The sequence below is a fragment of the Leopardus geoffroyi genome, chromosome A2 (genome assembly GCF_018350155.1).
Source record: "Leopardus geoffroyi isolate Oge1 chromosome A2, O.geoffroyi_Oge1_pat1.0, whole genome shotgun sequence".
In the NCBI taxonomy this organism is placed as follows: Eukaryota; Metazoa; Chordata; class Mammalia; order Carnivora; family Felidae; genus Leopardus; species Leopardus geoffroyi.
The window spans coordinates 115969252-115993169 of NC_059331.1; the positions used below are offsets into that span (position 1 = coordinate 115969252).

Sequence of the window (23918 nt, forward strand, 5' to 3'; positions counted from 1 at the left end):
CGCTCCTATCCTTTTTTATAAAAGTTGCCTGAAACATAATCCACCTCTTTGCTAAAACACTTTCACCTAACATTAGAATATGTTCCCTATTAGAATGTGGGCTTCTTGAAGACATAAACCATATTATCTTTCCTTCACTACGGTGCTTGGTATTGAATACTGTTAATATCAACAACTTGGCTGACAGGAAGGGAAGCAGGAGGAAGAGGAAGAGGAAGCACCTGGGTAGCTCAGTTGGTTAAGAGTCTAACTTCAGCTCAGCTCATGATCTGATAGTTCACGAGTTTGAGCCCCCAGTCAGACTCTGTGCTGACAGCTCAGAGCCTGGAGCCTGCTTCAGATTTTGTGTCTCCCTCTCTCTCTGCCCCTCTCCAGCCTGTACTCTGTCTCTCTCTCTCAAGAAATAAACATTAAAAAAAATTTTAAAGACTGAGGAAGAGACAGAATTATACAATCAGGTATAGCAAATATGTTAGGAAAGGGACTGGTTCCCAAATCAATCCAGTTATAGTTTCCCATTCTACCACAATAAAAGAGACAGTCTCATTTTCAAAGAAATTAACTTTTATTTGAAAGGAGACTACTTTTCCTCACACTTATCTTCTAAGGACTCTATACTATACAATAATAGCCTGCTTAACCATTGTCCCAATACCAAAATTTCTAACAGCAAAGTATACAATTGCTCTAAGTAATAAATAAGAGTTGTCCTTCACTGATTAAGGGAATACTTAAACTTCAATAAATTCAACACAAAAATCACACTTTAAATTTTAACAGATGTATTTTAAATACAACATGTTTTGTAGGAGTCCACAAGCTTTTCATCTCTTAAAAAAAAAAAAAAAAAGAAAAAAAAAAGACATAATTTTTAGGGTTCAAAAATTTCGTTCTTCAAAAGAAATGACCAAGTGTTTTCTTTTATAGCTTCAAACTTTCTACACTATTTGACTGCTCCATGCCACCCCAGACAAACTTGACATGACTGAACTACTTTATGTGTTACTATCTTTCCCAAAAGAAGTTAAAAAAGGAGTTTGTTTTAAATGCAGGTCTCTAGTACAATGTCTAATACAATATCTAACACAAAAGAAGCTTTAAAAAGATCATTTCTTTCCTCATTTGATTAGCCAGGAGTTAATTTTCTGTAAAAGCAAAGCAAAGGAAAAAAAAAAAAACATTTACAAAGTGTAACACTGGGGATTCCTTTTTTACTTAAGATGTTTAACTACTCAAAATGACAACAATTACATCTTTAAGAGTATACTAAAAGGGGTGGAAACAGCAATACAACTGACAAAGTGTAGATGGTAAATAAACCGAAGATTTTCTTTTTCCAAAGGTTCTTTTTAAAGGAGTAAGAAGGATTAGAAGCTTGGGGAAATCCAGAATTAAACAAAACAAAAACCAAACCAAAACCAAAAACAAACAAAAACAAAAACAAAAAACGAAACACACCAAACTAAACCAAAAAAAAAAAAAAAAAAAAAAAGAAAAAAAAAAAAGAGAGAGAAAGATGTCCTCATCTGCAACCATTCTGTTTATCAATAGCGTCCTGAAAGAGAGCAAAAAATAAAAGTCAAAATGACAATTATAGTTTGACTTGCCTAGTATTCGTCAAACTATGAACAATCTCCATATATGCTGATTTTCTAAAATAAACCATTGATTACGAATGGTTCTTAATGCCACAAAGTAAAAGTGTACATACGTGGACTGTAGGAACGAGATCTTGATCGTGATCTGTATCGACTATAGTAAGGAGAAGGTGATCTTCTTCTGTAGGAAATAAAAGATTACTTTGCATACCACATAATCACTGAGGCAGATGAAAATAACCATTACATTCTCTGTGTGCCAATTAATACTAGAACAGCAAGCATATGACACAACAAAATATTGGCAAGTACAGATTACTGACCTCTGTTCTCAATCTTGAGAAAATAATTTCCCCCTTCCTCAAGAAATCATCATATAAAATCTATTTTTTTAAAGTTAATTTTGAGAGGAAAAAAGCACAAGTGGGGGAGGGGCAGTGACAGAGGGGGAGAGAATCCCAAGCAGGCTCTGCAAAAGTGCAGAGCCTGAATTTATAAACTGAGATCGTGACCTGAGCTGAAGTCAGTTGCTTAACCAACTGAGCCACCTAGGCATGTCCCTGTAAAATCTATTTTAAATATTTTATTAATGTATATGAAACAAAAATTAAAAGTACTAAATACTATTATAATCTAATTTAGAATGAAAATTACAAATTAAAACATTACCTGTACCGGTAATCATAGTCTTCATATCTGTCATACCCACGATCATATCCTCTATCATAGTAAGAATCCCGACGCCTGCCACCTCCTCCACCTCCACCACCACCTCCGCCACCGCCACCGCCACTACTACAGAAAAATATAAAAATTTTACATCAAGGTGATTTTCCAGTATCATTTAATACCAACTGGTGCTTAAATAAAACGGAGGAAGGAGGGAAGACAATGTAGAAAGAAAGATTATCCCTTTTCGCGTCGGTTACCTCCACATCTCACTTTGCTGACTCCCATGGTATTATTCTGCTTTGGCTTCCTATTCATTACATAAATAACCAGGAATGATTTCCCAAAACTCTCCAAATTATAAACTGCTCTTTTATACTACTCAAACCAGCAGGACCTTTTCTTTTCAACAAGTGCTAGGAAACGTACCAAAATGCTTAAGATGTGAGTCCTTAAGACTAATTCAGATGAAATTAATAAACATCATGAATTAAAAAAGGTTAACCAACCTGGAACAGCAAAAAGAATTAACTACCTTACACTGAGGTGCATCACTACAACAATTTTGAGATCTGGTTTATAAGACTTTGGCAGTGAATTTAAACTCTAAGCACTTTCTCCTGTACTTTTCCCAACTCCTAACCATAGGTACATTATTTTCACTTTAGTTTTCTGTAGGCTCTCCTTGCCAAACCCTACATTTTCCTCAGCAAGGCTTCAAAATAACTGAAAGTAATTCCTTCTTTCATTCTTAGCAATACTGTCTTTGGTTGTATTATATTAAAAAAAAACATATATAAAAGCCTCTGTTTATTTTCTGCAATGTGAAAACTGACTTAAAAAAAATATGTATCACTATCCAATAACCCTTCCCTATTCACAAGGCTTCCAAAGTTACGTAAGAATAGAAAAAGAATAAATGCTTAAAAGCATACACTATTTTTCTCATCTTTAATAAATTTTCTATTTGTATTAGCATCAAGCAAAGAGTCAGGAACGACTTTGATGGCTTTAATTTGTCCCCCTCCTCAAATAGATATTAGAATATGTACAAATTAAGCTTTCCATTCTAATTATAGGAAAAAATCATTTTATCTGCTAATTAATAAAAAAATTTGCATGCATTTCTGGTGAATTTCTGGCTCTTACAGTTTAGCTTAGAAAACATGTTATCTTACTGAGTTGGTCTGCCCATGTAGATGCCAGGTGTAGGTGTGTGTGCTCTCTTGGTAATAGAATAATCCACACGAATTCTTCGACCATCCAGCTCCATTCCATTTGCTCTTTCCATTGCCTTTAACAGAGAACAGGCACAGAAAGTCATGCATATTTTACTAAGAAGAAACTACTAAAACTGCCAACAAATTTAACACATTTTCCATTTGAAGTTAAAAAAAAAATTAAAATTTTCTAAACACTTCTTTCCTAAACAATAGGGACCAGGATTTTATATTAATTCTTGCTCTATGCATGTCAATAGTATTGAGTTTTCTAATGTACACACAGACACTTAAGCATCCCTCTGCTGAAACACTGGGGGCAGCTACAGAGAAAAAAACCACACAAATTGGGAAGCCTGCATAACTCTTGAGGCTGCAGTTACTAGTTTCAGTCTAGGCAACTCAAAGCAGAAACTGCCATTCAGCTCACCTAAAACTATTTCTTAGGTAACACACCGCCACCTAGTGAACTCCAAATATAAAAGAACTTTTAAACTGGCCAACAAATGCTCCTGTCTTTATACCTGTGCTCACATTCCCTAACATTCTGCCCTTTGGCAAGAATACCAATAAATGTGACAATAATTCAAGTACATTACAAAGTTCTTTGGAACTACAGTAAAGTTGCCAATTTCATTTTATCTTATAAAGGAAATAAACCAGGCGGAGTGGTTGTGGGAAGAATCAAGAGCTAGGACAAATAAGTGTCATATTTAAAAAAAATCTTAATTGTGGTATTGTTTTATACTTCACAACCTTCACTTCAGGTCAGATATCCTAGTATTTTTATTAAAAAAAAAAAAAAATGTTTACTTTTTTTTTTTTTGAGAGAGACAGAGCACACCCAAGAGGCAGAGAGGAGAGAGAATCCCAAGCAAGCTCCATGCTCAGTACGGAGCCCGACACTGGGATGAACCAGGAGATCACCAACTGAGCAGATTATCAAAGAGCAGGCTGCTTAACCAAGTGAGCCACTCAGGCACCTCCTCCAACTACTTTTTAAGTTTATAACTTTATCCCTTGAGACCAGAAATAAATCACAAATATGTAACCAAAAAAAGTAATATTTGACAGACTAAAACATTTAGAGAATGCTAATTAGAACGTCTATTACATAAATGATTTACAACCTGGAGGATTACTTTGTTAGAATTATCTGGGGTTTTTCAACCTTTGCACTTTGGGACTGCTAATTCTATGTTGTGGGTGGCTAGCTTGTGCACTATAATTGTAAGATGTTTAGTATCATTTTTGGCCTCTATCCACTAGATGCCACTAGCATCTATTATTTTTGAAAAATATGCGAACTTTTATTATGACTGTTTACGCCGCAATCAAATACTGTTGATACATAGAGCAACAACCCATATCCAACTACTATCACATGTAAAATAGTAATTGGATAACTACTATAGGTAAAATAGTACCAACGTGAGGCTCAAACTCACGACCCTGAGATCAAGAGTCACATGCTCTACCAACTGAACTAGCCAGGTACCCGACATTTATTAAGGTTCGATAAGAACAAAAAAAGTTTTGATAAAAACTCAACAGTGGGCTTCAAATTCCTTAAAATGGAATTTTCTAACCCGATCACTATGAACTCTAGTATAGAGAAAGTAAGCCTACTGCTCCCTTTATATTCCACTATCAAATACATTAGAATAGCACAACTTCAGGGGTGCCTGGGTGACTAAGCTGGTTAAGCATCCGACCATTGGTTTCGGCTCAGGTCATGATCTCATGGTTTTGTGAATTCAAGCCCAACATCAGGCTCTGTACTGGCAGCGCAAAGCCTGCTTGGGATTCTCTCTGTCCCCGTCCCCAACTTACACTGTGTCTGTCTCTCTCAAAATAAATTTAAAAAATAATTAAAAAAGCAATTTCTTAAAAAAAAAATAGCACAATTTCAAATCATTGATATTGATTATGATCACTGTTAGGAAAATGAAGAATGGCAATAAAAACAAGAAATGAAAAAAAGACCAGTTTTTTCTAGGTGTATTTTAATTATAGAACAAAAATAGATGAGTATGAATGGAAACACACGCTATACATGGGGAGCTCATGTGACACAAAACTAAACAGATTAACCTAAATATTATATAGTTTCTCTTTAACTTTTAAAAAAAGATTTTATTTTTAAGTAATCTCTACACCCAGCATGGGGCTTGAATTCACAACCCCAAGATCAAGAGTTGCATGCTCCAACTGAGCTTGCCAGACAACTGAAAACACCATAGAATTTCTAGAAAGTTAGTTCAATCACCTTCTTGGGAGTATGAATAAGACTTAGTCAAAGAAGAATATTCATATGCTTTATTTTTTCTATTAACTCAAACACATACATCTCACTTTCCAAACTGTAACACTGAGAGGAAGAGTTTGAATAGACTCAGGTCAGGGAATGAAAGAGAACATGTTATGGAACTGGGAGACTATCAGTCAACTTTTAACAATAACCTGACATTATAATTATGTACCTCAAAAATGTCAAATTGACAGATAATTATAAAATTACCTCCTTTGAGTCATCTATTCTTTCAAAATAAACAAAAGCAAATCCTCGTGATCGTCCAGTTCGCTGATCATAAACCACATTGACACCACTCAATGGTCCGTATCGGGAAAATACTTCACGAAGATCTCTCTCTGTTGTGTACAAACTGAGGCCAAACACTCCAAGGCAAGTGTTGGGATCTGGATTTGCCTGTTGAATATTTAAGATGTGATTTAATTTCAAGCTCCAAACTGAAGTAAAAAGCCACACAGAAATACTCTGAACACCTCATCTAATACACAAAGACTATACACTACTTCAAGTTACTTGGAAAGAAGAATTTAAGAGGAAAAAATCCAGATGAGTAATATTTTATAGTTTACATACAGTACACTCACCCCTTCTTTGGAGTATACGTCCAGTTGTATCCTAAATAAAAACATCCCTACTTTCTATTTCTAGTCCTGCAATTTTCAGAATGTATCCAAAGAATCCATCCTAGTTTAAATTTGAAGCCTTATTCATGGCTTATTCAAATGTTTTATACCTTACAGATTTGTACTTATAATATGACTTCATCTGTAAGTGCTTTCTCCATTTTCATTAAGGATATTCTTTCAATTTTCCCACAATCCTAATTTGAAAAATGTATTTACACATTTCAAAGCATCATTAAATAACAGCAGATTCCATTACAGTTAAATGATTCAGTATCACATAGAGGGAAAACACAGCACCAAAGTTAAGCACAGGAAGTTTGAGGCAAGCAGCCTGGTTGAAACCTGGACTCTGCCAGTTAGCCAAAATCCAAACATCAATGTCACATATCCAAGGCTCAACTTGCTTATCTATTACATGCATTGAAAACTTCTGCACAGTGCTGAATGTGTGTTAGCTATTATTGCTACATGTATTTCCCTGCCAGCTTCCCTCAGCCTCCACCAAAAGTTTTTTTTTTTAAATTTTTTATTTATTTTTTTTTTTTAATTTTTTTTTTTCAACGTTTATTTATTTTGGGGACAGAGAGAGACGGAGCATGAACGGGGGAGGGGCAGAGAGAGAGGGAGACACAGAATCGGAAACAGGCTCCAGGCTCTGAGCCATCAGCCCAGAGCCCGACGCGGGGCTCGAACTCACGGACTGCGAGATCGTGACCTGGCTGAAGTCGGACGCTTAACCGACTGCGCCACCCAGGCGCCCCACCACCAAAAGTTTTTAATCTCAATATTTTCAGCTCAGTTTTTCATTTTAATTCGTAGAACATATATTTTCTTCACAAATTTCAACTTTACACTCAAAAGTCAAGAAAATAAAATATATAAAAAATATATTTTTTTAATATTTAATTTATCTTGAGAGACAGAGAATCCCAAGCAGGCCCTGCAGTTGGGGCTGAAACCCATGAACTATAAGATCACATTTTGAGCTGAAAACAAGAGTTGGACATTTAACTGACTGAACCACCCAGGTACCCCAAGAAAAGAAAATATATTTAAAAAAAAATTTTTTTTTTAATGTTTATTTATTTTTGAGACAGAGAGAGAAAGAGCATGAACGGGGGAGGGTCAGAGAGAGGGAGACACAGAATCTGAAACAGGCTCCAGGCTCTGAGCCGTCAGCACAGAGCCCGACGCAGGGCCCGAACCCACGGACCGCGAGATCATGACCCGAGCTGAAGTCGGCCGCCCAACCGACTGAGCCACCCAGGCGCCCCAAGAAAATATATTTAAAAGAATATAAATAATATTCATATGCTTAAGGATGTTTCTGGAATATCACTTTATTTATTTTTTATTTCCTTAAGTAATCTCTACACACAATGAGGGGCTCAAACTCATAACCTGAAGATCAAGAGTCGCACGCTCCACCGACTAAACCAGCCAGGTGCCCGGGTGGCTCAGTCAGTTAAGTGTCCAACTTTGGCTCAGGTCATGATCTCACTGTTCGTGAGTTCAAGTCCTGCATCAGGCTCTGTGCTGACAGCTCAGAGCCTGAGCCTGCTTTGGATTCTGTGTCTCCCTCTCTGTCTTTCCTGCGCTCATACTATCTCTCTCAAAAAAATGAGTTAAAAAAAAAAAAAAAAAAAAACAACAAAAACCCAAAAAATCCAAAAAGACGGTCTAGTCTCATGAAATCAAGATATTATGCTATAACTAAACACCTAAGACAAAATAAGTTTCATTAATTTTTTAAAACTACATACCCTGCTGCCTGTATGTCTTCTCCGGTTAGACATTGGAGAGTGACTTCGGCTTCTACGACGCCGGTATTCAGGTGTATATGACCTACTTCGAGATCGTCTCCTATGAGAGTGAGAATGGGATCTGGATCGAGTGTAACGTCTATGAGAATGCCTCCTTGACCTCGACCTGTGAGAGAAATAAATTTAAGTGAAAATGCTGAAGCAAATGGGTAATGCCAAGGATTTATACATGTACCCCAGCTCCTTTTTACTTTCTGAGGCAAGTATATTCTTCTTGTTCTCTTAATCATACAATCATCTTGTTCTCAGTCTATCCCTTCTACACTCTTTTCACACTATACCTTACAAGCATGTTACACCTCTATCTTCTTTTAAAAGAAAAACACAAAACAAGCACTAAGGAAATCCTGCAATATTCTGAGACATGGGATGAACCCTGAGGACATTATGCTAAGGCAACAAGCCAGCCACCAAAAGACAAATACTGTGATTCCACTTATATAAGGTTCTTAGAGTAGTCAAAACCATATAGCCAGCAAGTAAAATGGTGGCTGCCAAGGGCTGGGAGAGGGGGAAAACAAGGGGCCACTGTTCAATGGTATAGAGTTTGTTTTACAGGATGAAGAGTTCTGGGACAGATGGTAGTGATGGTTGCGCAATGTGAATGTATTTAATACCACTACTCAATAGCACTCTTAAACATGGTTAAGACTGTCAATTTAAAAAAAAAATTTTTTTTTAAATGTTTACTTAATTTTTGAGACAGAATGTGAGTGAGGGAGGGGCATGCAGAGAGAGAGAGGGGGGGGAGAGAGAGGGAGGGGGAGGGAGGAAGGGACAGAGGGAGAGGGAGAAAGAGACAGACAGACATAGAATCTGAAGCAGGCTCCAGGATCCGAGTTGTTAGCACAGAGCCCGATGCGGGGCTCGAACCCACGAACTGTGAGATCATGACCTGAGCCAAAGCTGGAAGCTCAACTGACTTGAGCCACCCAGGTGCCCCAAGACTGTAAATTTTGTTATGTGTATCTTACCATAACAAAGACCAATCACCAACTGCCATTATCACCACAGTAAAATCCTTTGATTCTTACCATCTTCTCAATACAGTTCTACATTCCCTTCACTGTTAAGTGTCATTTCCTTTCCAATCTTTCTTTAGCCCACTGCAATCCAGCATCTCCTAAATTAATCCAACAATCTAAACGCCCATGTAATAGTCTTCATGTCTAACAGTCTTCATTTCTTCAAGTTTACTACAGCATCTCACTTGTCTTTCCCCTGCTGATTCCCTAGTTCTTCTCCTTTCTCTATTTCCAGCCACTCTGATTATTTCTTTGCTTCTTAATGTTAACTATTTATTTACTATTCACATGACCCATCTTTGATAAACACACAGACCAGGAGCGAGCGATCACAGTCTTTTTTTTTTTTTTTTTTTAACGTTTATTTATTTTTTGAGACAGAGAGAGACAGAGCATGAACGGGGGAGGGGCAGAGAGAGAGGGAGACACAGAATCAGAAGCAGGCTCCAGGCTCTGAGCCATCAGCCCAGAGCCTGACACGGGGCTCGAACTCACGGACCGCGAGATCGTGACCTGAGCTGAAGTCAGACGCTTAACCAACTGAGCCACCCAGGTGCCCCATGGAGCGATCACAGTCTTACAAAATAATCTGTTTAAGGCATTCAATAAATGTTATACATGCTAAGGGCCAGAGTGTCTAAAAAGAGAGCACATGCGTGAAGAGAATTAAACTAACAAGGGAAGATTATTCAAAACAAAGAAGGCTAACAATGAAGCTGGGAGACATATTTTACTAGGTAGACAGGGGAAAAGTATTCTAGGAACAGCAAAAGCAAAAGTTCCTTGGCAGGACCTGGAGATGTAGTTCCTAGCACATTTAAGATATAGAGATTTCCCATTTTCCTTAACACTAATTTACAGCCTCACTGTAAAAGATAAACAAACATTAATAAGAAGTCCTGTCACTTAAAGTATCAATTGTTGGGGCGCCTGGGTGGCTCAGTTGGCTTAGTGTCTGACTTCGGCTCAGGTCATGATCTCATGGTTCATGGGTTAGAGCCCCGCATCAGGCTCTGTGTTGACAGCTTAGAGCCTGGACCATGCTTTGGATTCTGTGTCTCCCTCTCTCTCTCTGCTCCTCCCCTATTCATACTCTCTCAAAAATAAATAAACGTTAAAAAAAATGAAAAATGTTTATTTTTTGCGGGGCGGGAAGGGGCAGAGACAGCGAGGGTGACAGAGAATTCAAAGCAGGCTCTGTGCTGACAGCAGAGAGCCTGATGTATGGGTAGAACCAACGAACCTTGAGATATGACCTGAGCCTAAGTCAGACACTTAAGACAACTGAACCACCCAGGTGCCCTTCAACTGTTATTTTTAAACAGTAATGATAAATGACATAAATTAAAAACCCTTCAGGAGTCCCTAAGCTTTTCTCTGAATCAGATAGTGGTAAGTATTATGAAAAAAAATTAAGAGTAAGGCAATAAGGTGTGTATGCTCTTTAACATTCTCAGGTGGCACACAGACAGAGAATGAATTAAGTGACTGAATATCTGAGGGAGAATTCTAGGCCGAGAACAAGTGTAAAGGTCCTAAAATGAAAACATGCTCATTTCCATTTGCACACCCAAATTCTACACAGTGCTATTCTGCACATGATTTAATTAGAGTGGTTAGTGAATCAAGTTGGATCGTGGATATGACAGAAAAGATAGCTGTGGACTCAAGAAAAGTATAGCCTTTTAATGGATTTTTTTTGTCTCATGCTCCTTGCAAACAAACTCTACACAAAGAAATTATGTCTCCAATTGAGAAATTATAGGGGCGCCTGGGTGGCTCAGTTAATTAAGCATCACTATCTGACTCTCAGTTTTGGCTCAGGTCATGACCTCATGGTTTTGTGAGTTTGAGCCCCACATGCAGCCTGCACTGACAGTGCAGAGCCTACTTGGGATTCTCTCTCTGCCATTCCCCAACTCATGTTATCTCCATCTCTATTAAAATAAATAAACTCAAAAAAAAAAAAAAAAAAAAAAAAAAGAGAAATTACACCGACAAGAGTTCCAACCTGGACCTACTGAGTCACAATCTTCAGGTAAAGGATGTAGCTGGAATATGAATCTTGAAACAGCTTCTCAAATCATTGTGATAACCAGTACAACATAGACACATCAACCTTCTCTGCTCTAAATTACATGCCAAGTATCCAATGGAGAAATTTACCTTTTGGTTGTACAAATACTGACATAAAATAAAAAACCAATCCTCAGATGCCAAATGCATTTAAATCAATCAACACATATTGAATCTATATTAACAGCCAGCATCTGATAGGTTAACTGAGCTAAGAGATGACTCACACTCATTTAAAAAAAAATCTTTTATTTATTTATTTTGGGAGCGTGTACATGCATGAGAGTAGGGAAGAGGGTAGGGAGAGAGAGAATCCCAAGCAGGCTCCACACTCAGTGCAGAGCCCAACAGGAGCTAGATTCCATGACCATGAGACCATGAGCTGAAACGAGATCAAGAGACTGACACTTAACTGACTGAGCCACCCAGGCACCCCTAGAACATTCATTTCTAAACTCCACAGTTTGAGAAAAACTACTTCATGTTTTGGGTGAAATTTCTTTGGTCTTTGGTCTAATCTCTATACAAAATGCAGCAAAAACAAGGAATTTAGTAAAAAACCACTTTGCTCTGAAAAATCCAAGGAAAGCATTTTAAGTACTATTTTAAGCACACTCACCTGGATTTTGATCTTGATCGAGAATGGGATTCAGAGTGTTTGGAAACCCTTGATGGACTACGAGATCCTGACCTGCTCTCCGATTTTACACGAGCAGGAGTTCCCGTTGGAGATTTTGACTGAGAGCGAGACTCCTAACAAAGAAGACAGTATTACAAATGGCACTGGTCACGTAGATGCCTAACACCTAACATTTAAAGTACCGTAATTATTTATATTGATTGCTCCTGAAAAACAAATGGTTAGGCAACACCCTCCAGAAAAAATTTCAGCTCATTAATAACCCATTGTTAATACTGCTAACTGTCCTCAATAATTCCCTACTTGAACCAGATCACCAATTCTCTATTAACTAAGTAATCATGCAAATTCATCTACAACTTGATCATACAGACACTGGAACATAAACCATACATTTACTTAACCTAGGACCCATTCATTCTTCCAGATTCTTTTAATTCTACTTCACTCTTGCTTTCTACTTCTCTTCATTCTTCATTGAGTTTTTCATTTTTCATACTTCGTGTATTCTTCCCCAATTCAAACAATTCAAAATAGCCTTAAAAAAAATATTCAAGTGCTTCTATCTGACCAATCTTCTGTTCAATTTTTTCCCCCATTCAATTTTAATTTTCTGATCTTTAATACTTTTCATTAGCCTTCTTTTATCTTGATTTATCTTCCACATTCTTGGAAAAAACTCTTCAATTTCTTCACGAACATTAACCTTAATGGAAAAAGAACATTTAGTATATTTAAGCACGTGGGGATTATAAAACTCTGCTGGAGTTCAGAATGTTATCTACCAAATGGAAAAGCCAGCAGGTAAAGTAAAAATAACTAGTTTATTAAAAAACAATTTTATAATCTTTAAAATTTTTCAAAAGTCTAGTTTCTAACAATTAAAGAAAATTTACTGAATTTCTCTAAATGTTTTTTACCATATTCTTCACCCTCCTCCCCTTTCATGTTTCATCCTATTTCCTAAAATGTGAACAATTTTAATATAAATAATTAATCCAAGCATAAATCTAACATTAACTGTAATCCCCCCCACGTATGTCTTAAGTATTTACTAATTTATAACTTGAAGTCTTAGTTATCTTAAAATGAGCTTTCACTAAGCCATGCTAAGATACCAAGATACAGTTAAAGCAAAGCATTCTGGGCTGAAATTTGCACACATCTACCTAAACTCAATTATTAGAGAACACATGCTGATCTTCAAAGTAAAAAAAAAAAAAAAAAAAAAAATTAGTGAAATTACTAACATCTTTTCCCAATTATGTTTGACCACTATCTTTGCACACTCCAACTTAATCAGAAACATATGTTCTGAAATAAAGCACAAAGATAAACTTACGGGGAAAAGAGGACATGAAATTCTTAAAACGCCCCCTTTGGCTTATAAATTACTAATACATGTAATTTTTCAACTGTGCCATTTTAATATTCTGTATTATCATGAAGTATCATAATGTACAAAAAATTATACAATTAGTATCATGGTCTTTATTTTTTGATCCCACCAATTTTATTAATAGTTTTCCATATTTTATGCAGTTACACATACATATATTCCCTTCAGTAACTATATCCTATATCAGAAAACTGACTGGCTTCTGAAAAAGTTGGATATAAATCAAAACTTTCCAAATCAAATGATTTAAAACTGAATAAGAGACTGTTTCTTAATCTGACAGATATATGATTATGACCAAAGTAGGATGGGACAGTCCGGTTTCTCTGTCCATTTACGCCTTGATTATCATTGGAAAAAATTACCCCAATCTCACACCCATTTTCATTTATGCCATAAGACTATCATGCAACTTCCTTAAAACTTTCTCTTTGAGTTTAATGTCCAAAGATTTACTTATCAAGAACTGTACAAATGCTGCCAGGCCTATTTATTTTTTCAGATGCAAACAAAACTGAAACATATAGCTACCTTTTCCTTCAATATCAACCTTTCCCATTTAGCTACCTGTAAGTCTTTCACCACATCTCTCTGAATTCTCTATAGTCTCTAAATTCCTGGACAGATGCCTAGAGCAGGCACAGCAATTTAGGCTTTTTCATTCACTGAAACTGTAAAAGCAGCATATTCTGTACTTCAAAAAAAAAAAAAAAAAAAGTATGGCCAATTTGCTTGTAACTGAAGCATTACACAGGCTGGTTCATTAAGGTGAAAAGAGTACCTTCCCCTCTCTGCTTTCCCTTCTATAACACAGATCCTATGTTATTCATTTATGCTGTTGAACAGCAGTAGATGAAACACTATGAATATGACCACAGTTCATGTTTACATACATATCAGAATGCTCTATGACACCATAAAATGTTTAATTTTACAACTGTATAAATCAGTCTTATATTAAAATCTAAGTTTTTTCTTAAATGCTTATGTGAAGCTTTCTAGTACATGGGAAAAATATTATGGTCCAAATATGTGTATGTTTGATTTTCAAGTCTTCCCTCATAAATAAATATAACAACTGAAAATTATTCAATAGTGCTGAAAATCGCCATTTCTTAGAAATTAATGTAAACAAGCTAACTTAGTAACATCTTAAAATTTAAAGTTTCAATCTCAGTTCTGGCACAGAACTTACTGGAAAAAACGAAACTTTCCTTTTGGTTTGTTAAAACATTAAGACACGACAGAGTATTTTTTCAAAAGACATTAGGCTATTTTTAATGTCTTGCTGGGGCACCTGGGTGGCTCAGTTGGTTGGGTGGCCAACTGTGGCCCAGGTCATGATCTCCCAGCTCATGAGTTCCAGCCCCTCTTCGGGCTCTGTGTTGACAGCTCAGAGCCTGGAGCCTGGTTCCGATTCTGTGTCTCCCTGTCTACCCCTCCCCTATTTGCACTCTGTCCATCTGTCTCTCTCAAAAATAAATAAACATTAAAAAAAATAAAAGAAGTCTTGCTTTTTAATTATCTAAGGTTTCACAAACACCTAATACCTCTTTTGTTGCCTATCCTTCAGTTTTTCTATCATGAAAACTTAAATCTGCATAAATTTCCTCATGGAATCATTCAAGGTTAAGAAACAGTCCTCTTACCTCCCTTGTTAACAACTGGTTACAAAGTTGTCACTATCATTTTAACCTCTGAAAACAATTTAGATACAATCTAAAAAGGTAAAATTAATAACTGTCAGTGAACTTAACTTGAAGAATAAACTACTAATTCTTCAGAATTTTTACTGTAATACAAAAAAAAGGCCCCTTATTCTAAGAACTGATATAGTTAATAGTGTTCACAAAGAAAAATGGTCATATCAATTAATATTTGCCATTTTTAAGTAACTTATTTGTCAAAAGCTGGTACGAAGTACCATTTTCACTAAATTGTGCATTAGAAACCAACCTACAACCTTTGTGGACAAATGCTAGATTATCCTTTTCTACCTTTGAGACTTATCTTTATTACAAAATCATAACTTCAACTTTTCCCCTGGAGAAATACATAAAACTTAAATAAAATACTGAGAAGGGCTGTTATCTGTCCTGTTTCACTTGATTACACTGAATCGACTCTTAAAGCTGCCCAGTCAAGAAATTCTGCAAATTCTTCAGTAACCTGCATTCGGATCCAACAACCATTAAAATAAAAGAAATGGACAAAATGACTCAACCAAGTCATATCCAAAATTTTATAAGCAATCTTAAACAGGCTTCCAGTCTACCTTACCTACTATAAACCAGAAGCCAGGCAGAAAGTTCTCATAGTACAACCTGCTTAAACGGTGTCGGTTCTTTCAACTATTCTTTATTATCAAGGTACCTCTGGTGGCAGCTGAAGGACACAGCCAAAAATAAAAACGAAGAGAGCTAACCACAATACTAGGAATGTACCACGGTATATCCAATTCAAGCAATCTGTGTTAAAATACAGCAGCATTTTACACACCGTACATAACTACAACAACCATGTACTATTCTTTTAATCAAGAAAAAAAGGTTATTAAACATATGCACACATTGTTGCAGAACATGAACAATTCCTAAGGTAAGCAATAATTGCAGTCTTTTAATACAGCTAGTATCATAATAGATGGAAGAAAAAAATTTCAACATATATGTTTAGTACTTGAAAGCCCATTAAAATGAACACATCACAATATAAATGCTAAGCTGTAACCCGTTCTAATATTATGGCAATGCAAATTCCATACCAATAATGCCAAGTTTATACAAATTCAAGTTTCTATGATAATAGTATAAACTTTAAAAAACAAGCTCTCTCAAAATATATTTTCCCACTACTTTATGAAATTGGAAATCTATGTCCATAAAAGTACACTAGTGCATTTAGGCAAATTTTATGTCCCAAAGCAGGGGGGGTGGTGTACTTAAAATACTCAAATAGCTTATAATATTTATTGTACTAAGAACTTCATTCTTTAGGGCTTATTGGAAACCTGTGTTTACCCAATTCTTTAATTTCAGTCTACATAAACAGCTGTTCTGCCTCCTTCCTCTTGAGTATGATAGGCTGCTTCTCTTAGACTCTTAAGCTTATAAAAGAAATACTTCCACTGTCTTAACCCATAACTGCTATCAGAGTAATTCCTTAAAAAGAAAACACTTGTGTGTTGCATTCTAAGTGAGGTTAAAGTGGTCTTTCCATCTGCAAAGGCTCACCAATATACTAACACTTTGTCTTTACATTCTCTACAGTTTGGAATAATTTTGGAGATGCTTAAAGAAATTTAGAATTGTTACTTATGCATAAATAATGAAATATAAACTAGTCACAACCATGAAATCACCTGAAATATTTATAGCCTTTTCTACAAATTTTAAGTGTGGTCAATAAACTGGCTAGCTGATATGTCATGACCAATTTTAACATGCAAAAAAATTAGTTATATTAAAAGCCAATAAATAATAGCTAAAAAATTTTACTAAGAACCTGCTATAGAATTTCTTAGGTTCTCATCTTCTAATATCATGGGAATATTTATGAATCTTGAGTAAATTACAGTGCCTTAGTTTAAAAAAAATAACTTTTCTTCTACCTCAGATTGGTCAGGCCTAGTCACTCACAATTCAAAATTTCATTTTGGTGAAAATCATGAGACAATAAGGATTATATACAACTACATATTGGCAATAATCTAGAGGAGGGAGGGGAAACCACATTTCCTTCATTATTCCCCTCTTAACTTTTTTTTTTTAAACAGTGTTTCCAGATTCTTTTCCCCATCTGATCATTAACACTTCCTCACCTGCACTTCTGTCCTGCTAAATCTGGTAGGACAGGTGAACAAATAACAATCAGTATTAACTAATTTAGCATGTGAATATATACCTTCTACAAAGGTCCCAGGGTTAGTTATTTGATGCCTGAGCACCCAGTGATAGTATCAAAGAGTAGGTTTTCACACTGTCAGGAAGGTTCTAAGAAACGATTGATTATCCTTGGCCATTTCACACTTGTTACACTACACAGACCATAGGTAAATAAATTCTGTAAATCCATAAACAAAGCTCATTCCTAAATATTTAAATCCCTTCACATTCTTTCAGATCTCAAGACTTTTTATTCTCATTTTTGGAATGGCACAAATCATTAAGCATCTGTGACAAATCTGTGCACTGGGGGTACAATTAGTTACATTGCTCCCTTTAGAAATCCTACCTTCTACCTATATTGAGCAGCGAAAGAATCTCAAATATTAAAATTTGAGCATTAAAAATGTTTCCTTAAGTTTAGCAATTCCTTGCTTAAAAATCCACAGAGGGAATAAAAAAAGCATTAAAATTGGATGAAAGCACTTAACTTTAATAAATACATTAAACCTAAAACAAGACTGTCAAGTTTAATACTGTCACTACTATGGGAAAGAAAGTCTTACCCTTTTGTAACAAGTTGATGTGATGATATATATGAAATTAAATTGCTTAAGAAACTGAACTAAGTATTTTTAAAAGCTAAACGCTGACATTCTTATCTGTAAAATAGATTCTTTTTTATTCGTATTTTTTTTAAAAGGAAGGGAGAGCGCAAACCTCCCTTGTACTCCCACATTTATTAAAGTTTCATCAATAGAAAAATTTTAAGCCCAGTTTTATTTTATTTTTAAAAAGAAGCCAGTCACCAAGATGGGTTTTGAATAGCTCAATCATCACCCCAATTATTACAAATCAGGATTCAGAGAAGAAAAAAGCTTCCGCTATTTCTGCTATCTTTAACAAAATATCTTAACGCACACACATTTTAATTCCAAACTGGTACAGACAAATTTTTATTTTGCTCTTTGCTTCTGTCATCCAGTCAAACCATATCATGTGTTAAGAGGAACACTAGGAGTCACTTAAAAATATTCTAGCTACTCAAGAAGCTCTAACAAACTCTGAAAAGGAGACAAGTAGCATTTTTCCTCTTCAACTGTGGCATTATAAGATAGACCCTACATGAAAATCTTTAACCTCTATTAAAAACCATGGGCCAATGAATGAGAAAAAAATGGACTCAACGTTATTCTAAGTTATGTTAAAAAAAAAAAATTAGGGGTAGAGGGTGAGTAAGTAAAATGAAAATTTCCATTCCCCATTATTTCTATGAAGAAGTCTAAACATTTTTTGGAGACCTAAATCCTAACTTTAATCGAAGCTGTGTGAAGCAAACAACTTTTTATGAAGATGACATGGAAAGGCACAGCTCAAGTGCCAGCCTCACTCTCAGCTCAGAAAGACATTTCCATTTAAAATATTTCTGTAAACTTAATATACATGTCCCAAGCAAATTGTTTTAAGGAACCTACTACTTATTTTAAAGTAAAAATGTCTCATTCTTTACATCCCACTGCTGTCCTGTTTGGACCAGAGTCTTCACAATTTCCTTCCTTAAATACCTCGTGTGCCTTGCTGCTCTTCTTGTATCAGTCCCTCTGTTCTTTGCTAAAATTCCTTTCATTATGCCACTCCCAGAATTAAGAATCCATACATGCCTTCTTATAGCATATTGGATTAAGTCCAAATCCCTAAATCTAGAATTCAAAACCCTCCATTATCTAACTGCATATCTAGTCAAATCTATCATCTATTACTGCACCAGCAACCTCCTCATTGTCATCTATTCCTTAACTGTAAGATCCAGTGTTAGGTAAAGCTTTCCCTTTCCCCTACCTCACAAAACCACCCAGCTTCATCTTCTGAATTCCTTATTACTTCTATCACAGGGAACGTGATTATATACTTTTACCCAGATTTGAGCTGACAGTCATCTCAAATTAGAATCCAAGTTCTATTTCCCTCAAGAACACCTGACCTTTACTTAAAAGGCAGCAGATGCTCGACAGTTTCACCTTAGGCAGAAGGGAATTTTGATTGGGCAGAAGGGAATTTTGATTGGGTTAACTATTAGGGTTACTTATAACAAAATTCAGCCAGTTATATTTTCCTTCCCCAAGTTCTTTTATTCCAGTCCTTTACAATGGAAGAAACATTAATCTACAGTGGAAAATTAAGCTCCTGTAAACTGTTTCTCACAAACTCTATTAATGTCGGAGATGCTCAAGTACACGTGCTCCTTTTTAAAAAGTAAATCAAAATATATACAGCATAATGTATGCAATGAGCAATGGACTGGGACCTGTAAATCTCAGATTCCTGGCATGGTCTTCTAGGCCTGCTTTACTTTCTAAAATGGCTAAGAATACTCTAGCCCTCGCAAAAGTATCGTGAGGAATAAATCAGAAAACATATCAAAAATCGGGGGAGGAGGTGTGGTGTGGTTAAGATTCTGAAATGTTATAAAAAAGTTGCCCTCTAATTCTAAATATCTTTTCAGTAACATGGGGTTAATATGTGCTATTTATTCTAAAGGTAAAGCAAATGAAATCTCAACTGACCCGTCAATGTTTTCTCTACTTCATTTTAGTTACAAAATTTGAAGTATAACTACTTAAAAACCTCAAAAACATCATTTGAAAATCCTTTTTTGAGTGTTTCTAAATGGTCATTACATTTAGATACAAAAATAACATGACAACTATATTCTTTAAAAACTTTTTTAAACTGCTGGTTTGTGGCTAGCAGTTAAGAAATCACAACAGTTTAGAAACCAAAAGCACTAGTGAATGTTAAACTGTTGTAAGAAACAATTTTAAAAACAAAAAAAGTACACCCTCAGAAAAGCTTCTGGCATTCTTCTAATTCTTTAACCAATAACAAATAAAGACAATTACCCCAACCTACAAAAGAAAAAAAAGATGTAACAGGTAACGGTGGGCGAACGCATTATTCAATCTACTGAGTTCATTTACACTAACATACACTTGGGTATCACATGTCAAAAAATATTTTCTATGACAGTAAACACTGTAAGGGGCAGGGAGGAGGAAGAACCCGTTTTCTATTAACGTAAAATGTTAATGCCTACATACATTTTAGCTTAAAATTGGGTGAGGATCTTACATATACTGCCTTCTTAGGTGGGTAAGGTGTCAATTACCTCAAACTTGTTCCATTCCTCAATTTGATGACTAATTAAAAAGTAAGAACTTAAAGGACAACAAGGTCCCAGATAGTAGTCCTCTTCACTTCCCCACAAACCAAATCAAAACAAACATTAACAAAAAATAAATTTCTGTACTAAAGTCAACGGAAGGAAAGATTAATGGGCAGCCAAATTTCTTCCCACAACTACCTAATGTTATCAAAACAATCAGCTTATAATTATCACCACATATTTTTATTAGAAGATTTTTAAAAAGTTTTGTTGGGAGGATCAATAAGCCACAGTAAAAAATAAGCAGGTTCGACTACTCACTTGTATCTGTGACCCAGATTTCATTTTAAAAATCCAATCTTACAGGCATTAAAAAAGTTTTGTTTCTAACCTATTTAAATCTCTTTCCTCACAAAGAATAAAAGCCTAAATCAACCTTCCGATGTAACTGTCTGCTTCTAAGTACTTTTATTACGAACTTCTAAAAAAGCCAAAATTCATTCCAACCAGCACACACCTTAAAGGCTTTTATGCGTTTCCCCTAGTAACTAGACTACCAACACAACAGCAAGAACATGCTGCCTGGGGATTTTCTTTTCAGGGTTTAACACTAAACCACTTCCACCAATTACCACTGTAAGGTAACTTCGGAAGTAGAACTCAAACACTGATTAACGTTCTAGTGTATTTAGGCTGAGGATAACGTATCTGTGATGTTTAGATTCATCGACCCCAAATAGTGAAAATCCCTGAGGCCCTCTTTGCTGGGGGATGCGGTGAGGAGAGAAATGGGAGAGGGCCTGTAATTTTCAGGTAACGTTTTGAGTAGAGAACAGTATAAACTGACTAGCTATTTTCAAAATACTGAGCCACAAAATTTGTTCAGTTATGTAAGATTTTTTTTTTTTTTTACCGTAAAGACCTGTAAAGAAGTGGTTTTTAGATGAAAGATCATAGGAAGGAAAGCATTAGAAGTTGAGATATAAAGAAGAGAGAAAAAAAAAACCCAACATCAAGGAATTAAAAAATCAGGCGTTATAGCATTTCCACATTCATTTTGAAGTGAAAGAAAGTAGAAGGGACATTAAGGGAAAAGGGCTCCTTGCGTAGTTTTCCCCTCACAGCTCTCGTCTTAAGAACGCTTAAGGGTCGGTGCGGTCGTTGACTAACCACTTCATTAGGCTCGTCCCACCTTCAACCTCAAGGCTTTCGCCTTTATAGACGCAACGCCGCCGGTTCCAACAGAGACGCGGCCGCTCACTGCAATAGAGAGCCAAGGAGACACAGGCCCCAGCTAGTCCCACGCCAGCTTCTCCCCGCCCGGACAACAGCCCCGCGCAGTTTCGACCCCGAGACCCTCTACGATGCTCGGGGTCGCCAGAAATGCCACCGCAGGAAGCACCTACCACTATCCGGCCGGAGGGGAACTCCCTGCTGTCTCCTCCCGCCCCACCGCGACGGGGACCCACTCCTCGGAACAGAGATAAGGAAGCCTCAGGGGTGGGGAGAAGGGAGCGCGCCACTGCGGGGGGAAATCGGACCTAGGAGTCCAGGTATCAGTCAGTCTCCAAAAAAAGGGGGAGAGGGGGTTATCCGTGGTGTTTGGGGGAAAGAGTGGAACCCAGAAGCCATCTTGGTATGTGAGGAAACAACCGTGATGGCTCCAGAGGCTGCTCCCCGCGGGACCCCGCAGGACTCCCCGCAACCCCGCCCGACCGCGCTCGTCCCCGTGAAACCCCGAGCATCGGGCCGCCGCCGAAGACGGCTCCCGCGGCTTTGTACTCACTCTGCCCTCGAAGTTGTTCTCCTCTACATCACTCATGTCGGCAAGACGCTCCCCAAAACTAAATGAGAGACAAGTCTCGGCTTGAGGGCCGATGGCCTAATCAACCGCTGACTGGACCGTGGGGAGGAGGAAAGAGTCGGCAACAACGGCCGCTCCAGTCCACTCCCACTCGGTCGCAGGCTCCGGCAAAATGGCGCCGGCCCCGCCAGAAACCTTCTGGCCTCCTAGTGCGCGACGTAAGGGGGCGGGACGTCTCTGTGACGGCATGGCCCCGCCTCCCGCGAGGCTTTGTGGCGGTCCCGGCCTAGCGGGTGGGGGAATGGCGTGTATTCTGAGCCTTGGCGCGTTGGAATCGAATCCTCGGCTGAGTGGTCTCAAAACTTAGGACCCCTTTTTAACGTCAGGTGTTTTGAAGATTTTCAGTCGCCAGATGAGCTTTTATTGATCTTGGGCCCTTTAAATATTTTCAAAATGGATTCTGATGCTACAGAAAAAAACTGGGAGCGTATACAGTATTTAATTAATACGGTTTTATTTTGGGGTATTTTCAGCACTTCTATTATTTTTCTTCAACCTTTTGCCCTTTGTAATGTTATTGACATAATACATGCGCAGGTAGTTTATAATGAAAAATCACAGTTCCTTGCCTCGCTCCTGGCTGGCTCCAGTCTCCACGCAAAGACAACTGTGTCAATTTCTTTTAAATTTTTTAATTTATTTTGAGAGAGAGCACTCTGCACGAATGGGAGAGGGGCAGAGAGCTAAGGAAGGAGAGAATCCCAAGCTGACTCCGTGCTGACTGTCAGCGCAGGGTCTGATGAGGGTTCAATTCCACCAACCATGAGATCATGACCTGAACTGAAATCAAGAGTCAGACCACTCCCTGTAATAAGTTCAGTTTTGAATTCCATATCAGACTTTATCAAACACTGTCTCTCCTTGATGCAGTCACTTACTTTGCACCTCTTTTTCTGCCCTCTTCAACACTGCAGCAGTCTTAAACTTGGTGGTTTCACTACCCATGTAGATGCGTGCTCCAACATCCTAGACTCTCCGTTCCTTGTGTTCCTTTGCTGCAAGACTCTTGCTCTCCACTCTCCTTCAGTCACTTGCTTACTTATGAAGTTTGTCATTGACTTTAACTGCAACCCTTCCATCATCTCAATTCAAGCAGTCCATTTGATTTATTTATTTATTTTTGGTGAGAACACTTAAGTTCTCTGTTAGCAAATTTTAATTATATGATACAGTATTATCAATATAGTTACCATGTTAGATCCTCAGATCTTATTCATAACTTAAAGTTTATACCCATTTACCAGCTTCTCCCTATTTTTCCTGACCTCTTAGCCCTCGTAACCAATGTTCTTCCTCTGGGTTCAACTTTTTTTTTTTTTTTAATTCTGTATATGTGATACTGTGCAGTATTTGTCTTTCTTTGCTTGGCTTATTTCACTTAGCGTAATACCCTCAAACTTCATCCATGTTGTCACAAATGGCAAGATTTCCTTCTTTTCAAGGCTGAATATTATATATATATATTATATATATAATATATATAGATATATCTATATATTATATATACGGATATATAGATATATATCTGTATATATAATATATAGATATATATCTATATATGTTATATATAGATATATATCTATATATACAGCTATATAATATATATAGAGATATATA

At 36.9% G+C, this 23918-nt stretch overlaps 1 protein-coding gene across 1 annotated transcript; it reads right to left on the minus strand.

Moving 5' to 3' along the window:
- Positions 1 to 543: 543 nt before the first annotated feature.
- TRA2A (transformer 2 alpha homolog) lies at positions 544 to 22449 on the minus strand. Its single transcript, XM_045495086.1, has 8 exons — positions 22224 to 22449; positions 11971 to 12104; positions 8191 to 8356; positions 6009 to 6197; positions 3446 to 3561; positions 2268 to 2393; positions 1712 to 1779; positions 544 to 1555 (listed from the first exon to the last, which is right to left on the minus strand). The coding sequence occupies exons 1-8, from the start codon at positions 22257 to 22259 to the stop codon at positions 1545 to 1547; spliced, it is 846 nt and encodes a 281-aa protein (XP_045351042.1). The 5' UTR covers positions 22260 to 22449; the 3' UTR covers positions 544 to 1544.
- Positions 22450 to 23918: the final 1469 nt, after the last annotated feature.

What these genes read in the sequence shown, in the direction of transcription:
- TRA2A (XM_045495086.1), bottom strand. Translation starts at nt 22,259, where the DNA reads ATGAGTGATGTAGAGGAGAACAACTTCGAGGGCAGA. An exon ending in GAAGACATACAGGCAGCAGG is followed by an intron (nt 6,198 to 8,190) that starts GTATGTAGTTTT and finishes AATATTCAACAG; the next exon opens with GCAAATCCAGATCCCAACAC. An exon ending in GACTATGATTACCGGTACAG is followed by an intron (nt 1,780 to 2,267) that starts GTAATGTTTTAA and finishes TATTTCCTACAG; the next exon opens with AAGAAGATCACCTTCTCCTT.